At 51.1% G+C, this 26,635-nt stretch overlaps 3 protein-coding genes across 8 annotated transcripts in view; 1 reads left to right on the top strand and 2 right to left on the bottom strand.

Annotated features, from left to right (window-relative positions):
- Window positions 1-936: 936 nt before the first annotated feature.
- Window positions 937-13,516, bottom strand: PHF7 (PHD finger protein 7). Of its 3 annotated transcripts, XM_082701668.1 has the most exons (11): window positions 12,775-13,514; window positions 11,433-11,545; window positions 10,631-10,683; window positions 10,162-10,253; window positions 4,875-4,976; window positions 4,368-4,492; window positions 3,743-3,902; window positions 3,107-3,213; window positions 2,239-2,355; window positions 1,690-1,814; window positions 937-1,498 (listed from the first exon to the last, which is right to left on the bottom strand). In XM_082701668.1, the coding sequence occupies exons 2-11, from the start codon at window positions 11,474-11,476 to the stop codon at window positions 1,272-1,274; spliced, it is 1,152 nt and encodes a 383-aa protein (XP_082557794.1). In that variant the 5' UTR covers window positions 11,477-11,545; window positions 12,775-13,514; the 3' UTR covers window positions 937-1,271. The 3 variants fall into 3 exon arrangements, with proteins under 3 accessions (XP_082557794.1, XP_082557795.1, XP_082557796.1); XM_082701669.1 differs by lacking the exon at window positions 11,433-11,545 and having other exon boundaries at window positions 12,775-13,516; XM_082701670.1 differs by lacking the exon at window positions 2,239-2,355 and having other exon boundaries at window positions 12,775-13,516.
- Window positions 13,517-13,713: 197 nt separating this feature from the next.
- On the top strand, window positions 13,714-23,047 carry BAP1 (BRCA1 associated deubiquitinase 1). Its single transcript, XM_082701666.1, has 17 exons — window positions 13,714-13,929; window positions 14,028-14,057; window positions 14,167-14,221; window positions 15,154-15,286; window positions 15,667-15,786; window positions 16,674-16,735; window positions 16,821-16,963; window positions 17,212-17,290; window positions 17,750-17,873; window positions 18,164-18,311; window positions 18,790-18,974; window positions 19,457-19,590; window positions 20,144-20,622; window positions 20,733-20,893; window positions 21,170-21,262; window positions 21,382-21,454; window positions 21,659-23,047. Exons 1-17 carry the CDS (start codon window positions 13,893-13,895, stop codon window positions 21,790-21,792), a joined length of 2,190 nt encoding a protein of 729 aa, XP_082557792.1. The 5' UTR covers window positions 13,714-13,892; the 3' UTR covers window positions 21,793-23,047.
- Window positions 23,048-23,580: 533 nt separating this feature from the next.
- DNAH1 (dynein axonemal heavy chain 1) overlaps window positions 23,581-26,635 on the bottom strand; it is a 75,435-nt gene continuing 72,380 nt past the window's right edge. For all 4 annotated transcript variants that reach the window (XM_082701614.1, XM_082701616.1, XM_082701615.1 and 1 more), the window contains 5 exons: window positions 26,116-26,286; window positions 25,817-25,947; window positions 25,101-25,452; window positions 24,279-24,513; window positions 23,581-23,746 (listed from right to left, as the gene is read on the bottom strand). In XM_082701614.1, coding sequence (XP_082557740.1) covers window positions 23,625-23,746; window positions 24,279-24,513; window positions 25,101-25,452; window positions 25,817-25,947; window positions 26,116-26,286 — 1,011 coding nt within the window. In that variant the 3' untranslated portion in view covers window positions 23,581-23,624. The remainder of the gene's footprint in view (window positions 23,747-24,278; window positions 24,514-25,100; window positions 25,453-25,816; window positions 25,948-26,115; window positions 26,287-26,635) is intronic.

Consider the following 26,635-nt stretch of genomic DNA (forward strand, 5'->3'; position numbering starts at 1 on the left):
AGAAATGGCTAAAATAATGGACAGGAGTTGCCTTTAAGGCGTGGGATTGAGGGTAGGGAAGGGTAAGTCAAGAGGCTCTTTTTCATTATAATCATTTAAGTACTTCTTGATTTTTTAAAGTTCTGTATTACTTTGCTTACATACTTTGATAATCACAAAAAGACACAAATACCCCTTCCCCCACCCCATGTGATTCTAAGTGGATCTGGTCCAATCTTAAAAGGATCCCTGTAAACACCAAGGATGGAAGTCTCCAGGGGTCATCAACATTTGAACCGAGAACCTGCTCCTGCACCACTGGTGACAAATGACTCAGTGAGACCCTGAGCACTGAGTATCTGGTAAATGGTCCTGAGTTTCCCCCCACTAATCTAAATCCCACAGAATCATTAAAAACAAATGTGAGATAGGTTGCATTCAATTTCTCCCAAGGCCTTCTGCCAGATTCCCATCCCAGCTGCCTTGCCTAACGCAACTGGCCTGGCATGGTTCCCTTTCCCGAGACGGAATTGCCCAAGCCACCAGGCAGCAAGGTTTTGAATGGAGGTACACTGCAGACCACACCGCCTACAGTGAACCGAGTCCTTCCACCCCACGTGAGCATGATAGTCCCTGCCCTGTTTGAGTCCAGGACCCTAAGCCCTGCAGTGGTGGCCTGTTCTCAGTCCAGTGTGGCCTCCTTTGCTGGATCACTTCCCTGATGAGAGCCTGTGTTTATTTGTGCAATGATGAGATCTCTGTCCCCGCCTGTAAAGTTCATTTCCCAGAAAACTACTTCCCTCCAAAGCAACATGTCTCTGTTTGAAGTTGAAAATTCTACATTTATTCACTGAATTTTATAGATCGGAAGGGTGCATTTTCTATTTCCTCACTCTACCCTCCGGATTCCTCAGGCTGCTTGATAAATTCCAGAGTGAATTTATAAGGCGACACCAATGGAGAGAAAAACCTTTATTTGCATAATAACAAACGTGGGAGAAGTAAGAAGAGGCATATGAGGAGCAGATTAGGGTGGGAGAAGAGAAGAAGGCTCTCTGGGAATAGGGCAGAAAGAGCAGAGGCGCTCTCCTAACTGCTAACATGTTCCGAGGTTGGCATCTGGACCCTGCTCTGTCCTCACGCTCCCCTGGGATTTCTCTTTCCTTGGTTCATGCTCTCACTGCTGGGCCTCTTTCCTTGTCTCACAGTCCCAAAGGGCTCCCTGCCTCAAACCCGGTGGAGGAGCACAGCTTCATACCCAAATGTGCTTGGCAGCGACTACTCAGAAGCTGTTACTTGGATTTTTTGCAGCTCTTAGTGATTTTGACACCCTTAGACCGGCAGGGGTGGCCCCTCCTGCCACTAGAGGACTCTGGCTTTTCTAATAGGGAAGGTCCTGGCCAATCAGTCCAAGAAGGGCCTGGATTCTCTTCCCGGCTGGTGGCTCTGTAGAAATGCCTCCTGGGATGGAAGGTGCCGCTGCAACAAGGGATGTCACCTGGGTTTTCAGGTGTATAGTCTGTGGTGAAAGAAAGGCGGAGAGGAAGACTCAGGCTTCTGTCTCTCCAGGCTCAGGTCCTGGAGCCCCTCCCTAACTACTTCCCTTCCCAAACCAAAGGCACAACTCCAAGTCCCCATCCAGGGACATACCCTCCTCCTTTCCCGGGTATCACCCCAAGCTCTTCGACCAGACCTTCCCTCCAGTCCCACCTGTGGCTTCAGCAGAAGGTGCACACTCCTCACACTCCCACTTCTTACTGTTGGCTCTCAGGGAGGAGCAGTCCCGGTGGGTTCCGTGGGATCCACACGTAGCACACAGAATGAGACGCCACCTCCTGCAGGAAGAGCCAAGGAAGGGTGTGGGGACCCAGATTACACTCTCTACCGCTCTCAGAATGTCTGCTAGAGGCCAGGCCTTCGCTGAAGGCTTCCCAGGCCATTTTCACTGTACGTTTTACCCATGACCCATCGTGGCTGAGTGCCAATCCCTGGACCCTGCACTCAGGCACAGATACTCGAAAGGTGGATTTGGAAAGAAATTGGACCCGAGGGCTGCTCCACTGGGTGTGAGGAGGAGCAGACCCTGCAGGAACCTGTCCACTTGTGCATGAGTGAGTCCTGGGCTGGTCAAATGTGGTACTTGAGTTCACCCTGAGGTCTCTAGACAAGAGCGATATTCTTGTTCCTGATAACTGTGCCAAGGTCTAACTCTAGCATGGCACCAGTGAGAAATCTTTCTAACCAGGAGCCTTTCCCTACCCTTCTTCCTCAAAGCTGTCTCTGCCTTTTTCATACAGACAGATGGGGGCATCACAGTGTTGATAGCGCTGATACAACTCCGAGAAAGCCCCCGGCTCGAGCTCCCAGGCAGCATCTCTGCGGTGGGAAAACAATGATTAAAGGGTGCATAATTGGGGGTGAAACCTTTGCCTACCTAGAGTAACTAGGTCGGCAGTACCTAGAAAGTAGGAGGAACTAGGTAGGAGGAACTAGAAAGAACTCAAGTTAGCACAGCAAAAGATCTCAACAGGTTGCCTGAATACTTTTTTTTTTTAAGATTTTATTAATTTATTTGACTGAGAGAAAGAGAGAGCGAGAGCAAGCACAAGCAGGAGGAACAGCAAGAAGAGGGAGAGGGAGAGGGAGAAGCAGGCTCCCGGCTGAGCAGGGAGCCCGATGCAGGGCCCGATGCAGGGCTCCATCCCAGGGCCCTGAGATCATGACCTGAGCCAAAGGCAGCCGCCTAACTGACGGAGCCACCCAGGCACCCCTGCCTGAATACTTTAAATAAGATGGGCTGAGTGGTCTGGCAGTAGAAGAGGGCTGAAGCAGAATGAGTGGAACGTGGGGGTTCCTTAGTTCCAGGCTGAAGTTCAAGAACCCACCCCCAGGCAATTCTGATCCCCAAGCCCCCTTTTCAGGAACATGTCTATCCCATTCCCCCATTTCCCCCCACCTCCTTTTCTTTTGATAACTGATAAGCCCTCCCTCCACTCTTTCTCTCTTTACCATATGCCAGTGCCTGGGCTGCTCCCTCATTCTCCGAACTAACCTCACACTCACCTCCTCTCTAGAAATCTAGGCAACCCACTCCCTGGCTCAATTCCTGCCCTAGAGTTTCCACTACCTGTCTGGAATATGAATTCCCATTCTTAGCATTTCTTGAGGAAACTCTTCTCGATTGTTACACTGTGGACATTTGAAGAAATGTTTTGCTGATGTGTGGGCATATTTCTGTAAGAGAAACAAGGAAGAGCACTGTGTTTATAAAACACCATCTTTGATCACCTTCTCTCCACCCCAACCCTCATCTCACAAAAAGGATGTTGCCAAGAGAACTTGATTGAAGGTTTCCATAAAAGGGCTACAGGTGGGCTAGTGGGAGGGGTGTAAATCCAGGCCTTAGACCAGAGACCAAGCTCAATTCCAGAGAGCTCCTAGGAGTGCCTTAGCTGTCATCTCTGGCTGTAGGGTCTGCAGTGCTGACCCATTCAAGGGTCACTTTCCTTCCATCCCAGGAAGCAAGGCTGATTTGGAGGCTGCTTGACTCATTCAAGCTTGTTTGCTCTAGCCCTCCTGAGGATTTTGGATGAGGTCTTACAAGTCAGGGGTGACCAGAGACTGGGCTGCCTTTCTTCTGACTGCCTGGAACCAGCCCTGCAAATAGGCCTCCTGGGTGGAACACAGAAGCCAAGACTGCCTGAACATTCCTAGGGTGCTCTGAACTAGAGAAAATCTGGAAGGTCCCCAGGGCGGTCCCCACCTGTATGCACTTGCGATGGTAGATAGTTTGACTACAACAAGGACTCTGGATGTTTTCAACACTTGCTTGGGATAAGTCTTCACAACACAAGACACAGCTTTCCTCCCCTGCCTTTCCCCGTTGGATGTCCTGTGTTGGGCGGTGTTTTCCACAAAATGATCTGAGGCAGAGTAAACAGACTTGATTTCTGGTTTGTCACTGATGTAGTCATCCAGCTTCCCCGCCTAGGAAGGCCAACCACCCGGGCCGATGCCCAGTGAACCTCCATGCTCATGGGGAGGAGGAGGGGAAGGGGGAAGAACAGCCACATGCCTGCTCACAGCTGTTCCCCCACTGAGCAAAACTCTTGGGACGATCTCCACAGCCTCCTGTTCCTAAAAGCCCCACTTAGCTCTGAGCAGCTGTCTAAGAACAGCAGCTGTTCGTAATTTAAGAAGGGGATGGGAAGCAAGAAGTAACCCCTGTGAAATCGCCAAGTCAAGACACTGTTTCTCATTATTGAATGGGAGGACAGATTCACAGTAAATCAAAAATGGGCCTATGAGAACCAGACTCTGATTTCATTAGCGGCTAATTAAGAGCAACTTGCAAAAGAGCAGTCCAACTTTTCCCCTTCATCACTCACTTGTACTCTCCAAAAAATTGTGAAAGGCAACCCCTTTCTTGGCCACAAGGAAGGTGGAAGTTTCTGACGCATTGATCCTTCTGGCAGTTGATGGCAGCTCCCTTTTTCTTGCACACAAAGCAGATCTGCAAATTAGATCCCAGGCAGTGCTCAGGGCCCCAAGAAAGACAAACAGAGTTCTGTGGCACATCACTGTATGGAATGGAAATTCTAGGAAGCCGTAGCCATTTCCTTTCCTCAGTTGACCTGAAAGCTCTGTGGGCACCCTGAAGCTGAGCCTCAAGCATCACTAAGTAATTTTTTCCCCAGGATGTTGCTCCCTCCCCACTTAGAATCCTCCACCCCAGAGAAGAATGCAGCTTATCGGAAGGGTCTGTTGGGAAATCCGAGAGTCCTTTGACTTCTGAACTAGCCGCTAGGGAAAAGAACAGAAACAGGGGCCATCAGAGAGGCCCCTACCTCAGAGAAGAGACCTACCCCGAGGCCCCCATACTGGGGGATTCTAACCTTCCTAGAAGCCCGGGCTGCCTCCTTTTTGATGTCTTCAGGCAGGAATCCATGGAAACCTCTGTTGGACTGGCCCCTCTGAGGCAGCTTGCTAGATAGGATCTGGGGGAGCAGGAGAACCAGGCTGTCAACATGGATGATCAGTGAAACAGTGCAGTCCGGTGAGGAAGAGGACAGGGTGAGAGCGCTAGAGTATAGAGCTTGGTGGGATATATACGCATTTACAGGGTAATTTACTTAGCAAAGGCTTATACAGCATTAACTGTGCTCTAAGTGCTTTTCAAATATTGACTCATTTAATCCTTGTAACAACCTCAGGAGGTAGGTACTATCATCACCCCCGTTTTATAGGAGACATTCTGTGACCTGCTCAAGGTTACAGGACTCCAGAACCTGGGCTCTTACATACCTCTGTATTATGCTGTCTCTCATTAACTGAGGCTTGCTTTCGGGTGCTGGGCCCTTTGGGGAAAAACTCCCTATATATTAACTCATTTTCTATTCACGACAGCCCTGTGATACAGATACTATTGTGATCCTCATTTAAAAGACCCTCATTAAAAAGAGGGGCCCACTGAGGTATAGGATGGTAAGGGACGTGGCTGGGGTCACAGAGCAAGGAGGCAAAAGAATTGGCATTCACATCCAGGCCCACAGAACCCACACAGTTACCCTGCCTCTTAGCACAGAAAAAAGCTCTTCTTAGAGTTTGTTCATTACAGGAACATTACAGGAAGGGAAACCTGACTATGGAGGCACCTGGGTGGCACAGTTGATTAAGCATCTAACTCTTGGTTTTGGCTCAGGCCTTGATCTGAGTGTTCTGAGATGGGGTCCAACCCACATCGGGCCCCAGCTCAGCACAGAGTCTACTTATGACTCTCTCCCTGCTCCCTTTGCCCCTGCCCCCTGTGCTCACGTTCTCTCTCTCTCTCTCTCTCCCTCCTTCTACATAAAATAAAATCTCCCAATGATAGTCATTCTGCCCTATTGGGGAAGGGGAAGAATTGAACTTCCCTTTAAAAATACAATTTTAGGGGCGCCTGGGTGGCTCAGTGGGTTAAAGCCTCTGCTTTCAGCTTAGGTCATGATCCCAGGGTCCTGGGATTGAGCCCCCGCATCGGGCTCTCTGCTCAGCAGGGAGCCTGCTCCCCACCCCCACCTGCCTCTCTGCCTACTTGTGATCTCCATCAAATAAATAAATAAAATCTTTTAAAAATATATAATTTTAAGGGCCTTTAGTTTCTGAAAAGTCCCCAAAGCAGATTCTAGAATGGGAAATCAAGGAAAAGGACAATAAACTGTTAATGTACCCATAAACTGTTACATATATGTATGTACATTGGAAGAACGTGAGCACCCCAGCCCCACCCCAAGAATCTTCCAAAAGTATGGGAAGGGTGCTGGACTTCCTAAAGTAATTACATGTAATGTGTAATGGGAACCCAGGTTATTTTATTTTGACCTTGTAACAAATTTTTAAAAGATTTTATTTATTTATTTGACAGACAGAGATCACAAGTAGACAGAGAGGCAGGCAAAGAGAGGGGGGAAGCAGGCTCCCCGCAGAGCAGAGAGCCGGATATGAGGCTCAATCCAGGACCCTGGGATCATGACCTGAGCCGAAGGCAGAGGCCCAACGACTGAGCCACCCAGGTGCCCCTTTTTGACATTATAGAAAAGGTGACGCTCCAAGGTTAGATGATTTGAAGACACTTGGATTATAGCTATACGTGCCCAATTAGGCTTAAAACATATCCATTTAACACCAATTATCTCAGGGCTTTAGGACTATATGAGTGATTTCCGTTTTATTTATATTTCTAAGTATTACTTACGTTTTCTACAATGAGTATGTATTATTTCTATAAACAGAAAAACCAATAGTGAAAGATTAGAAATAATCTAAATGTCCTTTAAAAGTGGTTTGTTTTAATACTTTTTGGCACCCCCCCATACCATGGAATACCAATTAGATATTAAAAAGGAAAAAAACTAGATTAATACATTCTACGAGGAAAGATCTTCCTAAGTATTAAGAGGTAAAAAAAAAAAAAAAACAAGCAAAATACAAAACACTGTGTATAGTATGTTTATTTTTATGTTGAAGATGTGTATGCTTGTAAAGGCACTGAGATTAACCAAGACCTGACACCCAAACCAGACAGGACTTACAAGAAGGAAAATCACAGACCAATCTTTCTCATGAGTACCGGTGTAAAAATGAAACAAAATATTAGCAAACCGAATCCAGCACCATATAAAAAGGATAATACATCATCATCAAGCAGGGTTTATACCAGAAATGCAAAGTTAGTTTAACATTAAAAATTCAATTGATGTAACAAACCCCACAAACAAAATAAGGGAGAAAAACGAACATCTCAATAAATGCAGAAAAAGCATTTGACAAAACTCAATACACATTCATGATATCCTCAGCAAACCAGAAATAAAAGGAACCTTCTTTAATCTGATGAAAAGCTGACAGCTAACATAATATTTTAATGTTGGAAAACTGGATGCTATCCTCCCATGCTGGGAGTAACACAAGGATATTTACTCCTGTAACTCCTATTCAAAACCTGATTGAAAGTCCTACCTAGTATATAATAAGGCAAGCTTAAGAATTAAAAGAATTGAAAGATTGGAAATGAAGAAGTAGAACTGTCTTTCTTTATTCACACTATATGATTGTGTACACAGGAAATCCTAAGGCATTTACCAAAAATATTAAAAAATAAAAACAACTACTGAACTAATAAGTGAACTTAACAAGATTGCAGGATAAAAAAAATCAACATACAAAATAAACTGCATTTATATATACCAACATCCAAACTTGAAGCTGAAATTTTAAAATACCATTTATAATAGCATAATAATCCAAAAATATTTATGCATTCATTTAATAAAAGATGTGCAAGATTTCTTAACTAAAAACACTGCTAAATAAAAATAAGTTAAAAAATAAATAAATAAAACATTGCTGAGACAAATTTTAAAAGACCCAAATAAATGGGGAAATATATCACATCCGTGGATTGAAGATTCAAGATTTCAGTTCTTCCCAAATTGATCTATAAATTCAATGCAATCCCAATATCAATCCCAACAGGCATTTCTTTTAGAGAAAAACTGACAAGCTAAGTGTAAGATTTATACAGAAAAGGACCTGATAGCCAAAACCATCTTTAAAGATGGTTTTTAAAAAACAATATAGTATTTAATTTCAAGTCACTATAAAGCCCCAGTAATCAAGAGAGTGCAGGACTGTTGTAAGGATGGCACACTGATCAATGACATAAAATAAATAATCCAGATCTACAGAAATATGGTCAATTGATTTCAACAAAGGCAACAAGGTAATTCAATGGGCAGGCAAGGATATCTTGGGACACACACAAAAAAGCACTGATGATAAAAGAAAAAAAACTGATAAACTGAACTTGATCAAAATTAAGAACATTTGTTCTTTGAAAGACACCATTAAGAAAATGAGGCATCTACTGGGTATTTATTCCAAAGATACAGACGCAGTAAGAAGAAGTCCATCTGTCCCCCAGGGTTCATAGCAGCAACGGCCACAGTTGCCAAACTGTGGAAAGAGCCGAGATGCCCTTCAACAGACGAATGGATAAAGAAGATATGGTCCATATATACTATGAAATATTATGCTTCCATCACAAAGGATGAATACCCAACGTTTGCATCAAGATGGACGGGACTGGAGGAGATTATGCTGAGTGAAATAAGTCAAGCAGAGAAAGTCAATTATCATATGGTCTCACTTACTTGTGGGCATAAGGAATAACTCAGAGGACATTGGGTGAAAGAAAGAAGTGAGTTGGGGAAAATTGGAGGGGAGATGAACCATGAGCGACTGTGGACTCTGAGAAACAAACTGAGGGTTTTGGAGGGGAGGGGGTTAGGGGATTGGGAGGGCTGGTGGTGGGTATTAAGGAGGGCATGTATTGCATGGAGCACTGGGTGTGGTGCATAAACAATGAATCCTGGAACACTGAAAAAATAAAATTAAATTAAAAAAAAAAAGAAAATGAGGCATACCATGGACTTGGAGAAAACAGTGACAATATGCATATCTGAAAAAGGATTTGCATCCAGAATATATAAAAAACTCATAAATTGAGAAGACAAAATAACCCTACTTTTACAATGGAAAAATATTTGTACAGACACTTCACTAAAGAACATATGTGAATGGGCCAGTAAGCACACAAAAAGAAGCTCAACATCTTAAGTCAACAGAGAAATGCAAATTAAAACCACAATGAGATGCCAGTACATACTTAATAGAATGGCTAAAATTAAAAAGATTGACCATATCAAATTCTGGCAAGAATATTGTGCAATTGGAACTCTCACAAATTGCTAGTGCAAGTGTAAACCATACAACCACTTTGGAAAGTGATTTGGCAACTTCACATACAGTTAAACATACAGTTAGCACACAACCAATAAATCCACTCCTAGGCGTTTGCCCAAGGGAAGTGAAAATATGTGTTCACAAAAAGACTAGAACATGAATATTCACAGCAACTTTATTCATTATAGTCCCCAAATAGAAACAATTCAAATTGTCCATCAACAGATGGGTAAAGAAGCCAGTTACAAAATATTCATATAACAGAATACTACGAGGCAACAAAAAGGCACAAGCTAACAATATATGCAACAACATGGGTGAATCTCCAAAACATTGCATTGAATAAAAGTCGGACACAAGAATACAATTGGTGTATGATTTCATTGGTATGAAATATGAAAAGGGGCAAAAGTAACTTATAGATGAGAACAGTGATGATCTCTGAGGGGACTAGATGGAAGGGTACGGGAGGGAACTTTCTGCATGATAGAAATACTTTGGGGTGGTGTTTATATGAGGATATACATTATATCCCCATGACATAGGAGCTTATCAAAACTCATCAAACTGTACACATAAAATTGGTGCATTCTGTAGTAGGCAAATTATAGCTAATAAAAAATAAGAAAGCATAGTGGGGAAAAACCAGCTCAAAGGACGGTTGATAGCATGTGCTTCTAGGGAGAGGAAGAAAGATTGGGAACGCTGTTTTGGGAAGTGACTTCTTTTTACATACTTTATACTGTCAGGATTTTATAGCATTTTAAAGGCCAGATTTCAGAAGGAAAAAGGGCTGTTGAGAAAAACAAGGCTATGGATTTGAGGCTGGATGAAAAACAGAGAACAGACAGTACAGCAAAAGTCATGAAACATTCAAAGCAAAGGGGACCTTATACTCACAAGACAAAAATAATGCACGCTGAGATTGTCTTTCTGAAGAAATTCCCCCAGTTTTTCAGGATCCCCAGGTTCTCGAAGGCATAGCCGGCAAACTGGAGGAGAGAATGTTAAGAATTCATTTTGGGAGTACAGGGAAGAGTCATATATTGGGAAGAGGACATTTTGACAAGGGTGGAGGTTGGAAAGAAGTGTTGCATGGTATCAGTTAGGCCTTTATATAATTTTGGCCACATTTGAGGGAGTTGGCAGCAACTGCTCATTTTATATACTTTTCTCTCAAGTGGCTTTAAATAACTTGCTTCTTGAACTTGAGATTAGCCATTGAAGAATCAAGGACCCTGAGTTCTTCAGGATCTTAGAGAATCTGGGAAATAAGTAGGACGGACATTCAGAGAAGCAAGTTTGCTGCCCTACATAGCTGGCCTTGGTCGGAATGCAGCAGTTGAACAGAACCTCCAGTCTTTCTTACCAGGCCCTGAAGATGGCTTCCTTTGGGTCACCCTCCTTGTCTTGGCAGATTTTCTATACAAGAGAAGGAAGAAGTACAAGGCAGTCTTTGAGGATCCTGTCAACACCCCTTGTAACATTTCCCTCAAAAAATGCCTCTATGGTCTGATGAAGGACCAAAATAATAAAAAGCTAAAAAATCAGTTTCTATTTTTATTGCTTATTTTTTGAGAACACAAAATACAGCTGCTAAGTCATTTGAATTATGTGATATTGTAGTTATCTTTCTGTTCCCATTGGCTGTGCTGCCTGTGTAAACTGAATGATGCAAGAGCAAATCTCCTTTTGCTCTTTTACTGTTTCTTCTGTCACCTGCTCTGAATCTCTGGTGGCACCATGTTCACAAAGCATAACGAAATAAGAAAACTGAGTGTGAATTTCCTATTGTGAAGCACTATTCTTGGCTCTTCACAGGGACTAGCTCAATGAATCTACAGAAGGCTCTAAAAAGTGGATGCTATTTCTAAACACATTTTCCAGGTGAGGAAACTGAGGCTTAAAAAGAAATATCCCAGGTCACCTAGTGTCAGCAAGTGTTGGAGCCCAGATATGAATCTATCCCCTAGGGCTCCAGAGCCAGCACTTTGCTTTTAGGGACAGCTCTGGGGGCATAGGTCACAGGGGCTTCCAGGGGACCACTGGTGTATGCTTCCATGCTACCCAACCCCAGGCTCCCAAGACCACACAAAGGTGACAAAAAATGCATGATATACCATGGGTCTTTGGACAATTTCTCCCAAACTTCCTTACTTCACCTACTCTACCTCAATCTTTGACGTTCCTTCTTCTTTTCTTTTATAGTCTTCATTCGCTGCTGCCTCTCTCTCCTAACTTGAATTCTTCTATACTATTATGAGGATAATACAGGCTCTTCCAGCTATAAATATAAACAGGGCTTGGTCAGCAATTTAATTCTACATTTGGTTCCACAGGGTCAAAGTAACAGTGTACCTCACCTACCAACCCATGTGACAGAATAAAAGGGAACCACCCAGTATCAACGCTAGTAGTAGTCAATAAACATGAAATTGTATCAAAAATGTTCTAGGCATTTAACTCACAAAAACTCTGTGCAGTAGATACCACTGCAATCCCCATTTTCAAGATGAGGAGACTGAGGCACAGAGAGGGCACAGGAAGCACTTGCCCAAGATCAGAGTTACTGCTATTACTCAGCAGAGTAAGAATTGGAACCACTGTCTGACCTGACTAAACGGGTCTTCGTTTTCTTCATGCCTACTAAATGCATGAGGTGGCACTCAGGATAAATACGCTCACTTTGCCTTAATTCTACCCAGTAAAGGCTTGGAGAAGGTAGCTCTTTCCTAGCAAAAGAAGCCTCCGGGATTTTGGCTGCCTGAAGCAAGAACTCCCTCTAGTGGGAGACAGGAGGGAACACTGACAAATCACCCCTTAGCTCTTCTCCCTTGTCACCAGGCTCCGCTGGGCATTGAGGTTTGGTCGGCTCCCAACCTTGTCTAGATCTGAGCCAAGAGCACAATGTCCCAAAGTGGAGAGGACACCCACACTCCTCCTCCACCAATGTCAGCCCACCGCAAATTTGGTTTTCATTGGTTAATGGGGGAAATCCCTGAAAGGGAAGAGACGATTGAAAACGACATACAATCCACTCCCATGAAGGGAGGACTGTGTCTCGTCAAGGGAGAGGGGGAAGGACAGCATTTCTTCGAAGGAGAGCCGAGTGAATCAGGTCACTCCAGGGACAGACACACCAGCACCCATGTCCTCAGAGCACAGCTGGGAAGCGTGAACATCTGCAGGGGCTGTCGACTGCTCTCCTTCCACACAACTGTTAAGGCAACTAACTAGCTGTTCAGAAAACTAAGACCGGTTAGACCACCCTTCCTCTCTTTGTGATTGCTCCATCTCCTCTTCTGACCCATGAGTTGCACATGCAGAAGTCACGGCACCTGATGGCTTCTTATTCAACACAAGCCGTTGGCCAGGCTGGAAGAGGAGAGAGGAGGGCACGCACTAGGGGACCCGCTTTCGGGACTACTGAGCGGCTCCGGGTCGTTGGAGGTGGGGGTGGGGGTGGGGGTGGGGGGGTGGGAAATCCCGGCCATCTAGCAATAGAAATAAAACCTTGAAACGTCAGTTCTTTGCATCGCTGGACCAAGACGTTCCTGGAGTGGGATTCTGTGCACACTGGTAGTTACGGGAAGACGCAAAAATCTTCAGAGCATTTGAGGAGGGACGTTGCAAATGCCGGCTTCCAGGAGCAGCTCAGTCCGAGATTCCCTAACGGAGCGGATGCTCCCTTGGAACGGTTACCAAGCTGTTTCACTGGAGGAGCGCTGGGTAAAGGCTTGTTGAAAAAATTAAAAATAAATTAGCGTGTTCGGCCCCGCCGCCGCAAGAATAAACAGTGATTTATTTGGAAAATGTGTCGGTGTGGCCACAACCGTCCCCCGGAGGTAACAGCCGAAGAAGGGGCTCAAGGAGCATCCCGCGGATGCCAGACCAGGCTCATGTCGCGCCTGCAGGGCGGCTGGTGCGGGGCCGGGCCGGAGGTCGTCTCCGCCGCTCGCTCCTCACGGTAGCGCACAGGCCGCCGCTCCCGGCCGGGGCAGCCCGCCCAGCTGTCGCCGAGGGCGCCGCAGTCCGGAGCTTTATTCGTTGTCACAAGCCGTGGTAGCTACCTCACGGGCGGCCGCCCCGCGCGGTGACTGCGCCGGCGAAGGGGGCGAGCGCGCAAACCGGGGCCGGCACGCGGACTGCGACCCAGGGAGACTGCGGCCGCGGGGACCACCGCGTCGCGGACCGTTGGTAGGAGAGGACCGCTAACGGCCGCGCGCTAACAGCCGCGCGCCCGCCCCGCCCCTTCCTCTCTCACAGCCGAGCCGGTCCCCGCCCCTGTCCCGCCCCCTCACCTCTTCCCGCCCCCGCCCCGCCCCGCCCTGCCTTTTGCTCTCGGGCGGCCGGCGCCCAGCACTGCCCTCGCCCCGCCCCTTCCCCTCGCCCCGCCCCCTCGCGCGAGCGCCGGGGCCTCGAGAATCGATCCCGCGGAAGACAAGCTGAGAGGCGGGGCGGAGAACGTCGCGCTGTGGTGACGTAGTGTCGCGGGCGCGGGCTGGTGACGTCAACTGTGCCCGTTGTCTGTGTGTGGGGCTAGGGGCCCCGGGGCGGCGGGGGCTCCCGGCGCGGGCGGCGGTGGGTCGGGAGGGCCTGGACATGGCGCTGAGGGGCCGCCCCGCGGGAAGATGAATAAGGGCTGGCTGGAGCTGGAGAGCGACCCTGGTGAGGAGGGTGCTGGGCGGGCCGGGGGCTGGGGAGGCCGGTTGGGCCCGAAACGCGTCCGTCTGACCACTACCTGCTCCTCTTGTCGCCCGACCCAGGCCTCTTCACCCTCCTGGTGGAAGACTTCGGTAAGAGCCTCTCCTACCCGCTGGACCCGGGCTGTGGGGTTCCACTCCTGTGCCCTCGCTGCACAGCCTGGGGCTGCCCTTTCCGACTTCTTTATTTCCCTGATCGCAGGTGTCAAAGGGGTGCAGGTGGAGGAGATCTATGACCTTCAGAGCAAATGTCAGGGGTGAGTGGCTTAGTGCCAGGGCCTTCCCTTACACCCCGAGGGCAAGAGAAGGGCCAGGGGAGGAGTGCCCCTCAAGGGAGGTAGTGTAAGAATCCCAAGTTATAAAATCTCATACACGGAAGCACCCCTCATCTTTGGGTGCCCTCCTGGTCAAGCTGATATTTTTTCTCGCAGTCTTCCTTCACACTTCCCTTTATGTAGTAGTCTCCTTCCCCCTCTACAAATCTAACTATCCTTTGGAGTACAGTTCAGCGGCTTTTTCTGGTCTTGTTGCAGAAAAGCAGCCCCTTCTCTTGACCCAGGTCACACAGTGCCTGCTGTAATTTATTAATTACTGCTTTCATGTACCCGTGTGCTGGTGGCTTTAATCCCTTCACAAAGATCTTGTATTGATTGGTTGGTGTGTGGCATCTGACAAGGCCCCTCCAGGGTGACCAACCTCAGAACCTTGTCTTGGTCGTCCTGCAGACTAGAGGTGTGGAGTGCCCCTCTACAGAGACTACAGTGCATGAAACAAGAGATCTGTTTTTATCTTTCAGGAAAGCACGGACTGTTAAGGTGTTCATTTGCTTTTTTCACTGCACTGGGGCCCAAGCCTTGGGGTTCACAGTGAGAATTAATGTTTAAATTCCTTGATCAGAGTTTTTTTTTTCTTGCCTTACTTTCTGTTCCTACCTTGTCCTGGGCCACGGGTTCCAGCTTTTCATTTCTTATCCCAGAAGCTGATGCTTGACTGTGCCTGCAGCAGGCTTCTGGATGTGAAGGCTCAGAGCCAGTTTAGGCATTGTTGGAAAGAAGCCAGGATAGAGGTGGGATCACCGGGAGGGCACCTGAGTGATAACACAGTGCATGGGAATAGGCAGGAAAAGAAAAGGGATGCTGATTGCCTTTCCCCACTTGGCTGGTCTAGCTTTGCCCCTTACTTTCCCCAGCCCAGTGTATGGATTCATCTTCCTGTTCAAATGGATCGAAGAACGCCGATCCCGTCGCAAGGTGTCTACCTTGGTGGATGATACGTCTGTGATTGATGATGATATTGTGAACAACATGTTCTTTGCCCATCAGGTCTGCTGGGCTCTGTGTTCCATCTGGAGGGTGGGATGCTGCCATTGTCTTTGCTGGGAAGTGGAAGTGGGGGAAGTGAGGGGGAATAGATAGGCAGATACTATGAGTAACGGTTAGAGAAGTCCCCTGGCAGAAGGAACTGAGCTCTGAGTTCATTATAAAAGGGAGTATCTTTAGAGCAGGCTGGTGGTGAGTCTACTCTGCATGTCCCCAGACATTTGGGGGGCATTTAATTGAATGAACAAATATTGGGTGGAAAGGAGGGAAGCTGATGAGTTTTCTTGTGCAGATAGGACTGTCTCTGTCTGGGTCCTCATTCTAAAGGAGTTTGGCTTAGGTGAGGCATGCTGTGTATGAGTGACTGTTCTTGGGTTTCACAGTTGATCCCCAACTCTTGTGCCACTCATGCCTTGCTGAGCGTGCTCCTGAACTGCAGCAACGTGGACCTGGGGCCCACCCTGAGTCGCATGAAGGACTTCACCAAAGGCTTCAGCCCTGAGGTAGGCCGCAGCAGCACCTCAATCCTGGCTCACAGCTTGCTGCTCAGATCTGACTCCCAGGCCCACATACCATATGCCATTTGATACTGTGAGGCCATTTTCTTTCAAATGATTTACCTTATGTTTGACCCTCAGATTTTAGGTTTAATTGTCAGGAAAGACCTAAGGAGGAAAGGAACATTCCTTTAGTGACACTATGTTACGAATTTCTTTGTCAGTCTGTACCAGGCCACATTGTTTTCCAGTGTCCACTCATTACCGTGCAAGATGAACCCCATCCTTCTGGGGCTCTGGAGTTCTTTTCTGTCCCCACTAACCTTTCAGCAAAATCAATCTATGCTGCTACAGGTTTCTGGAATGCCTCCAGGTCTGTTGTCCAGAGCTTTGCTTCCCACCCAGAGGCCCACCTGAGAAGTTGTTTTGTTTTATTTTGTTTGTTTGTGTTTTTTTTTTTTTTAAGATTTTTTTTTAATTTTTATTTGACAGAGAGAGAGATCACAAACAGGCAGAGAGGCAGGCAGAGAGAGAGGAGGAAGCAGGCTCCCTGCTGAGCAGAGAGCCCGATGCGGGGCTCGATCGCAGGACCCTGGGATCATGACCTGAGCTGAAGGCAGCGGCTTAACCCACTGAGCCACCCAGGCGCCCCTATTTTGTTTTTTTTTAAAGATTTTATTTATTTATTTGATAGACAGAGATCACAAGCAGGTAGAGAGGCAGGCAGAGAGAGAGAGAGGAGGAAGCAGGCTCCCTGCTGACCAGAGAGCCCGATGTGGGACTCGATCCCAGGACCCTGAGATCATGACCTGAGCCGAAGGCAGAGGCTTAACCCTCTGAGCCACCCAGGCGCCCTGAGAAGTTGTTTTGATGTGTTATTTCCTTCTCTCTAGAGCAAAGGATATGCAATTGGCAATGCCCCAGAGTTGGCCAAGGCACATAATAGCCATGCCAGGTGTGTGGGAGCTATGGGAGCTGGTGGGAGTGGCAGGGGGAGGAAGGGTTGTCTCATTCTGGGCCCTGAGCATGTCCTTCCCTAGGCCTGAGCCACGCCACCTCCCCGAGAAGCAAAATGGCCTTAGTGCTGTGCGGACGATGGAGGCATTCCACTTTGTCAGCTATGTGCCTATCACAGGCCGGCTTTTCGAGCTGGATGGGCTGAAGGTCTACCCCATTGATCATGGTAGGGACCCACTGGGTTTTTTTGCTTACTTTCTAGGGAGCTGGGGTTCAGGGTCCCCAGGTGCTTGGGACCCACTGGCAGGGGGATGGTGTTGAGGGCATCTGTCTCTGGCTGGATGGCACCCTGCACTGCACTACCTGACCACCCCAGACTCCCTGACTCAACTGCTCTCCATCTTCCTTTCCATTTCTGGCCTGTCCAAACTCAGGGCTTCCCCCCTGCTGACTCCTCATGTTGGTCTTTCCTAGGGCCCTGGGGGGAGGATGAGGAGTGGACCGACAAGGCCCGACGGGTCATCATGGAGCGAATCGGCCTCGCCACCGCAGGGTAAGGGCTCTGTGCTTGCCCTTCCCTCTGGAGCTGTGCCTCTATTGGGAGAGACACAGAAAAGGGAAAGCAGTGAGGTCAGATGACTCATGCAAGGCCACATGAGGAATCTGGCCAGGTCCACTTTAGATCTTGGGCTTCTAACTCTTTGCCATGTTTCTCACCCAGGCTGCTTATGGCCTGCTTTGGGACAAACTGGGGAGGAGCACGCATTGGTGGAGCCCTAGATGGCCCAGACATGCTGGCTCACTTGCTGATAGGCCCTCATGCAGGTCACGGGCAGTCCCTAGCTCAGCTCCTGCCCAGCTAGCTCATAGCTAGCTGTTGCCCGCCTGCTGGCGTGGGGCCTGCACCTATGGCTATAGCTGTGACTTCAGGGAGCCCTGCCACATTGTTTATCTCAACCCGATGGTGGTGCTGGGGCGAGAGCTGTTCTTACGGCTGTGGCTGTGACTGCAGGGAACCCTACCATGACATTCGCTTCAACCTGATGGCGGTGGTGCCCGACCGCAGGATCAAGTATGAGGCCAGGCTGCATGTGCTGAAGGTGAACCGTCAGACAGTACTGGAGGCCCTGCAGCAGGTGGGGACCCTTCCTGCCATCCCTCTTCCCTTCACTGGGGTGTGGTGTCTGATTCCCAGATCACTCTTTATTACAGATCTGTTGAGCTTCACTTGACCATTCCTTTCCTTTGCTTTCCTTGTGGGAAAGCTGGGACCTGGGGTGGGGAGGGGGAATAGCTTCTAGGAGGAGGTTTGGGTTCAGCTGTTGTATTTCCTTGTGAGCGAGTGAGTAGAACCAAGGACGTTTGCTGTCCAAGCGAGTGACTGGGGTCTGCTTTCACTTCTCTGAACCTTGGATTCTGTTTTTAGCTGATTAGGGTAACACAGCCAGAGCTGATTCAGACCCACAAGTCTCAAGAGCCACAACTGCCTGAGGAGTCCAAACCAGCCAGCAGCAAGTCCCCCCTGGCGCTGGAGGCAGGCAGGGCCGCAGCAGCCTCCGAGGGCACTCACACAGGTACCCTTGGCCTCAGAGCCACCCATCATAGCTTGAGCTGAGAGGCCCAAGCAGAGCAAGTCTTTTTGTCGGATGCACTTGGGCAGAGGTTCAAAGGCTCCTAGGGATGCCTAAGGCCGAGTGTCTGCAGCCCTTTATTCTTGGAACATGGAGAGCAGTCATCACCTAAAGAAAGGTACCCGTGAAGGGCTGACATTACCACAGTTCCTGAACCTTCTTTATAATAAATATTCCCTTTCCAGTTTTCTTAAGAGGCTTTTTTTTTTTTTGGTCTCCCTCCCTCCCTTTTTCCATCTCATCCTTCATCTTGCTGTGGGCCCATGACCTAGAGCTTGTGGACTCTCATCCTGTTAGCTAGCACACCTGTTCTCTGACAAGAGAGGAGGGAGCAGCGTTATATCTGGGGAGTTGGTGGGCAGGGAACTTGTTTTCTTGAGGGTCTGCCTGAAGGTCCTGCCTGTGCTCCTCGTCCTCTCAGATGGTGTGGAGGAGGTGGCTGGTTCGTGCCCCCAAGCCCCAACCCACAGCCCTCCCAGCAAACCCAAGCTGGTGGTGAAGCCTCCCGGGAGCAGCCTCAACGGGGTTCCTCCCAACCCCACTCCCATTGTTCAGCGGCTGCCAGCCTTTCTGGACAATCACAACTATGCCAAGTCCCCCATGCAGGTGAGCTGAGAACACCCTTGGCTGAGCCCCTCCAATGTTCTTGAGAGGCTGCAATAAGCAGTTTCCTTAGGTGGTTCCTTGGTGTTCACCCCATACCAAGGCCTCGATAGCCAAGTCTCTGCTACCTAGAAGCCCCCCTACCCCGCCAGGGGCTTAGAGAGGGAGAGAACTCTGACTTTCAGTCCACTCACATAGCAGTGGGGCAAGATGTTTAGGGCATGTGCCTGGTACCACTTGAGGAGTTAGGTCTTGCTGGCAAAAGAAAGGCACATGTTTCAGGGTGCTCTGTTTGTCTTAGATGTCTCGCATAGGCAGGTCGTGTGGGTGGGCAGCAGCCTCCCCGGGAATCAAGGGTGGGCTCAGAACACCTAGGGCTGGGTGGACTCTGACCTGGAGAACCGTGTTGGCTTTCGGCTGTGACTGCTGTGTCCAGCCTGGGCTGACTGGTTGCTCCTTATGGCCGCCCTTGGTCTCTGCCCCAGGAGGAGGAAGACCTGGCAGCAGGCGTGGGCCGCAGCCGAGTTCCAGTCCGCCCTCCGCAGCAGTACTCGGATGATGAGGACGACTATGAGGATGATGAGGACGATGACGTGCAGAACGCCAGCCCTGCCATCAGGTCAGCCTCAGCTCTGGAAGGCTAGAGGCTTGAGTGCTGCAGGTCCTACCTTGACTCTTCCAGTCCATGTCTGAGGTTACCCTTTAGCATATACTTTGGAGTGCCTGCCGAGCTCAGGGTCCGTGGGAGGCTGGCATGCAGGGCTGACTCCAGGCCCTGGGTCCCCAAGGCTTCAGAGGGCTTGAGGGAGTGTTGACATTTAACCAGATAATAAGGCCCGTCCTGTTGGAAGGCCTTTCAGCTAGACCTCAGAGGATTGGATGAAGCAGGGATGGAGGAGATGGGGCGGGGCGCGGCTCTGTCAGAAGACCTGGCATTGGCAGAAGGCCAGAGTGAGGCAGCTGGAATAGAGGTGTCCTTTGAGAACGCGTGGCTGTGGCTTTTGGAGCTTAGGGTGCCAGGCTCAGCATGGCCAGGTCAGGCTCTGGACCCAGTGTGAGGAGTTGCAGTGTCCATCCCTGGAGGCCGGGACGTGTCCAGGGCTATTCTGGGCACTGCTGGGCAGGGTCACCCGGCCCCTTCCCATGGCTCACCTTTCCTTTGGCCTCCCCAGGTATAAGCGAAAGGGGCCAGGCAAGCCAGGGCCACTGAGTGGCTCTGGGGACGGGCAGCTGTCGGTGCTGCAGCCCAATACCATCAACGTCTTGGCCGAGAAGCTCAAAGAGTCCCAGAAAGACCTCTCGATTCCTCTGTCCATCAAGACAAACAGTGGGGTGGCCAGCCCGGCTGTGGCGGTCCCCACGCACTCGCAGCCCTCACCCACCCCCAGCAATGAGAGCACGGACACAGCCTCTGAGATTGGCAGTGCTTTCAACTCGCCACTGCGGTCGCCCATTCGCTCAGCCAATCCAACGCGGCCCTCCAGCCCTGTCACCTCCCACATCTCCAAGGTGCTTTTCGGAGAGGACGACAGTCTGCTGCGTGTTGACTGTATCCGCTACAATCGCGCTGTACGTGACCTGGGTCCTGTCATCAGCACCGGCCTGTTGCACCTCGCTGAGGACGGGGTGCTGAGTCCCCTAGCACTGACAGGTGCGCCTGCGACTGGCTCACTGGCCTCTTGGTGTACTGAGGAGGGGGTGGCCAAGTAACCACCAGGTGTCCTGCTCTCTGAGGGGTCCTCTTGTGCTTTCTCTTCCCAGAGGGTGGGAAAGGTTCCTCGCCCGGCAGCAGGCCGAGCCCAGGCAGCCAGGGCTCCAGCAGCCCTGAAGAGAAGGAGGTCGCGGAAGCTGCAGACAGCAGAGAGAAGCCTGGGTTGGCCAGGCCTGGCGAGCCCTTGAGTGGGGAGAAGTACTCACCCAAGGTGAGTCCCTTTGCAGCTTTCTCTTCTAATCTTGCCAGAGGGAACGTCTTGAGGCACTGCTGCCCGGGTGCTGGGGCCTCAGGAGTGCTGGTGTAAAGGCTGGTGGCGCAAGCCGGGCTCCAGGAAGCCTGTTTGGGTTGAGGAGCCGTCGGAGCCTTGGTAGGGTTTGGACTCTGGCTGCTCCTCCTTGTCTCCAGCTGCCTCCTGGTGGGTGGGCAGGGGAGTCCTTGGATGCTGGCCAGCCCCCCTCAGGGGTACGTTGCGGGATTTTGGCAGGAGCTGCTGGCACTGCTGAAGTGTGTGGAGGCAGAGATTGCAAACTATGAAGCCTGCCTCAAGGAAGAGGTGGAGAAGAGGAAGAAGTTCAAGGTGGGTCATCTCCGGCAGCTGGTCCTCTGCCCATCTTCCCAGACGTGTGACCTCCCGAGGTCAGCTGGTGGCTGCTCCGGGGAGATGGGCTGCAGTGCTCTCATCCTTCTCGCCCACAGATTGACGACCAGAGAAGGACCCACAACTATGATGAGTTCATCTGTACCTTCATCTCCATGCTGGCCCAGGAAGGTGAGGGGACTTACTGCCGCAGCTGACCTGGCATGCCCTGCTGGGGGCCATGTCCCTCAGGCCTCTTTTGGGGCTTGAGTAGACCTACACGGGGTGGCAGGGGTGCAGGAAGGGCCGGGAGAGCCTCAGCTCCTGGCCTGAGGCGCATGGAGTGGGTGGCTGCCGTGCATCCAGCCACCTGTTCAAGCACCTTGGCCTTTGTAGGCATGCTGGCCAACCTGGTGGAGCAGAACATCTCGGTGCGGCGACGCCAAGGGGTCAGCATCGGCCGGCTCCACAAGCAGCGGAAGCCGGACCGGCGGAAACGCTCGCGCCCTTACAAGGCCAAGCGCCAGTGAGGACTGCCAGCCGTACCCTGCAGCCGCTCTTGCCGCGTGGCCCTCCCAGGGGCCCCTTCCCTGCCCCACTCCTCGTCTTCCCAGTATTACTGAATAGTTCCAGCCAGAGAGCCTGGCCCCTGGGCATGAGTGCCAGGGTGGACTTCTGCGTTATGCCCCCAGGCCTGTCGGGGCAGGACCGCCCTGTGGTGCTCTGGAAACAGCAGCTGGAGCTGGAGCTGGGGCACAGGGAGGTGCAGCAGCTTCCTCCACAGCCGGCTGTGGAGTGGCAGGACCTGGCCTTCCTGCCTCGGCAGCAGAGTATATATTTTACCTACAGAGACGTCTATTTTTCTGGGCTCTAACCCATCTTGCCACCACTGTGTTGACATAGCCAGCTTCCTGACTGCATTCTTTCTAGCAGTTGTCATCCTGGTGGACCCAGGTCCCCACATCATGCTGGAGTCATGACTGCAGGGTCCCAGCTGGGGGCCTGGATGGGCATTGGGCCCTGCGGCTCTAGCCCCAGCCACCAGTCGTCCCTGTTGTGAGGAAGCCAGGTCTGCTCTTCCTCCCGGGAGAGCTCCAAACTCAGGGACCCGACTTCGGGGCTGGTTTGGGAGTGGGGTGTCCTCGTAGTGGGGGAATGAGCAGCCCGCTGGGGTCCCATGGCCCGAGTAGAGAGAAGTGTTCAAGCTGTTTACTGGCCTGTAAACTCCCTTCCTGGCTTTGCTTGTCAAGACTGTTCTCTGCAGCAAGGCTCTGGGGCTCTTTGCCTTCAGTGTTGTAGCCCTGGCAATGGGCTGGCCTTGGGCTCCTGGGCTCTGTCCCTGGAGCCCGGGGTTCAGAGGAGCCCCTGCCCAGCTCCTCAGTATTACCACGTCTCCCTCCTCTTAGGGATAGCAGAGACAGGGCTGCTCACAGGAAGCTGACACCCCTCGGCTCTCCGTGCCACGTCAGCTTCTTCAGCCTCTACAAGGCATTCAGTGGGGGACAGCAGGACTAAGGCACCCAGTTGGGGCCCTGGTGTTCCCAGAGGGCCTAATGCCAAGGGGCAATGGGTCCAGCACTGTCTCTGGAGCTCAGGCCCCAAAGAGAGCCCCATGGCCACTGCCAGATGGCTTGGAAGGTGATCGAAGCAGGCCCCTTATCTGTACATAGTGACTGGGGCAGGGGATGGCTGGCCAGTGTCGCAGCCACCTCTCTGTGCTGAGCACAGCCTGACTTCTCCAGTCCCTGTAAATATTGGATCAATGAATAAAACTCTCCTAAGAAATGAACTCTCCTGTGGTTGCTGGCCTAAGACTTACAGGTTAGGTTGTGGTGAGAGGGAGGACCTAACCAAACCTGGGCTGAAGGTCCCGTGACCAGAGGGGTGAGAGGTATACATTCTCAGGCATCCGTCCTTCTGGGGCAGATATTCTTAGGACCGTAGACCTAGGATTTAGAACCTGAGCAGAGACGGGGCTTTGGGTGGGCTGTAGAATCTGGAAGAGGACACTTTGGGAGGACAGAGCCATGGCTTTCATCCAGTTCTGATGGCCATGCTACCTGAGCAGAGGTGGGGGCTCTGGGCTGAGGAGGCAAGGTGACCTCTGGTGGTCTCACCCGGCATGCTGTCCCCGGAGAGTCCCCCTTGGAGGGCACAGCTCTACCCTTGTTCCGTTTGGACTGGTCCAGCAGGCCAAAGCTGTCCCTCTGCCCCGTCCCCACTGCTAAGCACATTCACTCCTGAGGCTGCCACACCGCTGCCCTGGCAGTGAACCCTGTGGACAGGCACTGATACAAGCAGCAGAAGCCCTGCTGGACTGCTTAGAAAACGTATTTAATGGCCCCAACTCTTCTTTCTGAGTCTAGTAGTCCAGAGCACAGATGAGTGCCACACCACGCTTTATCCAGTGTCGCTGGGGCTGATGGGAGGGGAGCTCCACAGCAATGATGTAGTTGGTGGAGTGGCCTGTGGTCGATAGTGTTCCTGGAGCAGGCAAGAAGGGAGGGTTAAGTTGTCTTCACAAGAGCAGGGACAGGATAGGGACAGGATAAAGGCAATGGACTCAGCAGACTGAGCTGGGAGCAAGCAGGGGCCCTGAGCCGAGAGGAAACCTGCCTGGTGAATGGGTCTGGCCAAGGCTCAGACCTGCCCAGGGTTATTGCACTGACGACTGAGGACAGGAATGGGAGAGTTGGGGGCCACTGCTCACTCCCTGTTGCACCCAGCCCAGGCCCACCTCCCATCTAAGTCTTTTACCCCCCTGAACCTTCATGAGCAGACGGGGGCTCCCAAGGCCCAGGTGGGTCTGCTGAGGGAAGCAAGAGGATGGGGAGCTCAGGGGCCACTTTGCACAGACTGAGCCCAAGCTCTGGGCATTCCCCTCCCTGCCTGCTGGTGGTCTAGCTCTGTCCTGGCCCGGTCACTCTCAGGAGGGCTGACTGGCCTCTGTCAGCCATCCTGTTCAGCTAACCTGGGCCCCCACCTGTGGTGCAGGTTCCCCACCCTGGGCCCGTACCTGCTCGGGTCAGTGTCTTGTAGATGGGGCACAGGTAGAAGTCCTGGTTCTGGATCTTGCAGTTGTGCGTTGGCAGAAGCCAGATAACAGCCATCTCTGTGTATAGCTCCTTGGGCCGAGACTCAGCCAGCTGGAAGGCCACAGGGTCCCAGCGGGCACCTTCCAGGAACAGTCCATGGATGTAGCACCCCTCACTGGGTCTTTTCTTGAGCTCTGACACTGACTGCTGCAGTACCTGTGGTGGGCACACAGACATGCCCCTGCACATGTAAACACCTGGGATCTGGGTTAGGATTTGGGTCAGGAGGCACAAACTCCCTCCTGAATTCTGCCCACCCGCCCATTACTTACCCACTATTTTATTTTATTTTGTTTTACTTGTTTCTTTTTAAGATTTTTACTTATTTATTTATTTGAGAAAGAGCAATGGAGAGAGCGCAAACAGGGTGAGGGGCAGAGGGAGAGGAGAAGCAGACTCTCTGCTAAGCAGGGAGTCCAACACAGGGCTTGATCCCAGGATCTTGGGACCATGACCTGAGCCAAAGGCAGATGCTTCACTGACTGAGCCACCCAGATGCCCCACTCACCCACCATTTTAATTGGCCGCCTGCAGTCTGTGTCCTGCCCCTAGGGATTTCCTGGGGGCTCATAGCCTCCTCTGGTTTGGCTCTCCCTGCCCCCCAAACCCCACTCAGGACCCCCATCTGGCAGCCAGCTGTGGCCTCAGCGCCCCTCCCGTAAATACTGGATCTGTAAATTCTGGGGGCCTGACCCAGGCCATACCCCAGCCTGACCCTAGCCTGACCTTGGCTGTGTGCAAACCTGGAAATCAAACGAGATGGTGTCAATGGAGATGACAGATTTGCGAGCAAAGTTCTGCAGCGTGCCCGTCAGGAAGGCCTGGGGGAAGAAGAAGCCACTGATCCAGAAGACAGCTGGGATGCCGCCTTGGATCCAGGCCTGCAGGAAGTCCAGGCGCTGCATCAGGTCCATGACCCACGAGGACAGTGGCTTGAGCGATGGGTAGGCCTTAGCCTTCCAGAGCTCGGGCACAGTGTTGTTGTACAGGCTGGTAGCCATCAGCTCCAGCTGTGAGGACATCACCACCAGCCCCTTGAGTGCCTTGAGCAGGTCTCGAAGCGTCTCTGTGATCACCTGCAGCAGCCGGTTGTATCTGTGGGGCCAGCAGCAAGGAATAAGGCAGCAGACCAGGGAGGGGAGTAGTACCCGTACTCCTCAGTTGTAGACCACAGACAGACAGGAAAACAATGGCACTATGTGGGGCTAGGAGCACAGAGCTGAGTCAGGCAGCCTGAGTACTGATCTCAGCTCTGCTCCTTAGCACACGTGTAACCTTAGGTTACTTGACCATTTGGGCCTTGGCTTCCTGTTCTGATGGGAGTGGGACAATAAATATGGCTGTGCCTGAGCACAGACTTGATGTTGCACCTGGCCTGGAGGAGCCGCTGCTGCCATTTCTCTATGATAATGACTCTCCGCACTAACTCAGGGCTGGGGGTGGATGGCAGGGGGATTACCGAATGACCTCCTGGACTAGCACCGTGTTCATTGACTCCTCATACAGCACGGGGTACTTGGCCATTACCAGCTGCAAGCTGATGGGCTCAGGAGTCTGGAGCAGAATACTGTGGGCCATATCCTCCACTATCTGTGAGGGCAAAGGAACACACACAGGGGGTCAGGGCCAGCACCCCTTACTTAATTCTTGCCGGATTCCATAGGCACTGGGTTCCTTCCCACAGAGAAGCAGGCATGATAGTGGGTGGGAGACTGACCCTGCCCAACCCATGGCTCTCTGTCCCCTGCGGCCACCTACCTCCTCCCGGCCCTGGCCTCCCATGGAGGATGATCTGGGTTGCAGCTGGATGATGGCACCAAGCAGGGCATAAGTCTCATTCTGGGCGAAGGTGATGTTGGCATTGTCGTGCAGGCCAAAGATCTCAGGCATGTCATTGAGAGGGAGGCCTTTGATGTAGGAGAGGTAGCCCTGGAGAGTAGGAGGGCCACAACTGAAACCTTGCTCTACCCCCAGCCTGTGGTTGGGGGGGGGGTCCCTCCAACAGAGCACAACTCCTGCTTGCCTCCAACTCTGGACACCCTCGTGCATCTCCCTCTTCTTAGGGCTGCATGGCTTCTGAGGGGCTGTGTGAGTAGCCTTTGCCTCCCTCCCAGCCCTCTTCCTGCTGTCCTCCTGCTCCCTCATTCAGCTGTTCCAGTCAAGGGGGCTTCTCTCCTTCCAGTGAGGACCCACACTCCGACACACACCCTAGCCCTGCAGGCCCCGCACGCATCTTAGCTGAAGCACCATGTCCTCTGGGACCCTTGGAAGAGCTGCC

This window comes from Mustela nivalis, assembly GCF_964662115.1.
Source record: "Mustela nivalis genome assembly, chromosome: 1".
Classification (NCBI taxonomy): domain Eukaryota; kingdom Metazoa; phylum Chordata; class Mammalia; order Carnivora; family Mustelidae; genus Mustela; species Mustela nivalis.

Excerpts from the sequence above, each read along its gene's own strand:
- BAP1 (XM_082701666.1), top strand. The coding sequence starts at position 13,893 with ATGAATAAGGGCTGGCTGGAGCTGGAGAGCGACCCTG. Across the intron at positions 17,291-17,749 it reads ATCGGCCTCGCCACCGCAGG|GGAACCCTACCATGACATTC; the intron begins GTAAGGGCTCTG and ends CTGTGACTGCAG. Across the intron at positions 21,455-21,658 it reads CTCCATGCTGGCCCAGGAAG|GCATGCTGGCCAACCTGGTG; the intron begins GTGAGGGGACTT and ends TGGCCTTTGTAG.
- PHF7 (XM_082701668.1), bottom strand. The coding sequence starts at position 11,476 with ATGAAGACTATAAAAGAAAAGAAGAAGGAACGTCAAAGATTGAG. Across the intron at positions 3,214-3,742 it reads ACCATCGCAAGTGCATACAG|AAATATGCCCACACATCAGC; the intron begins GTGGGGACCGCC and ends TTTCTCTTACAG. Across the intron at positions 1,815-2,238 it reads GACAGCTTTGAGGAAGAAGG|GAGGTGGCGTCTCATTCTGT; the intron begins GTAGGGAAAGGC and ends CTCTTCCTGCAG.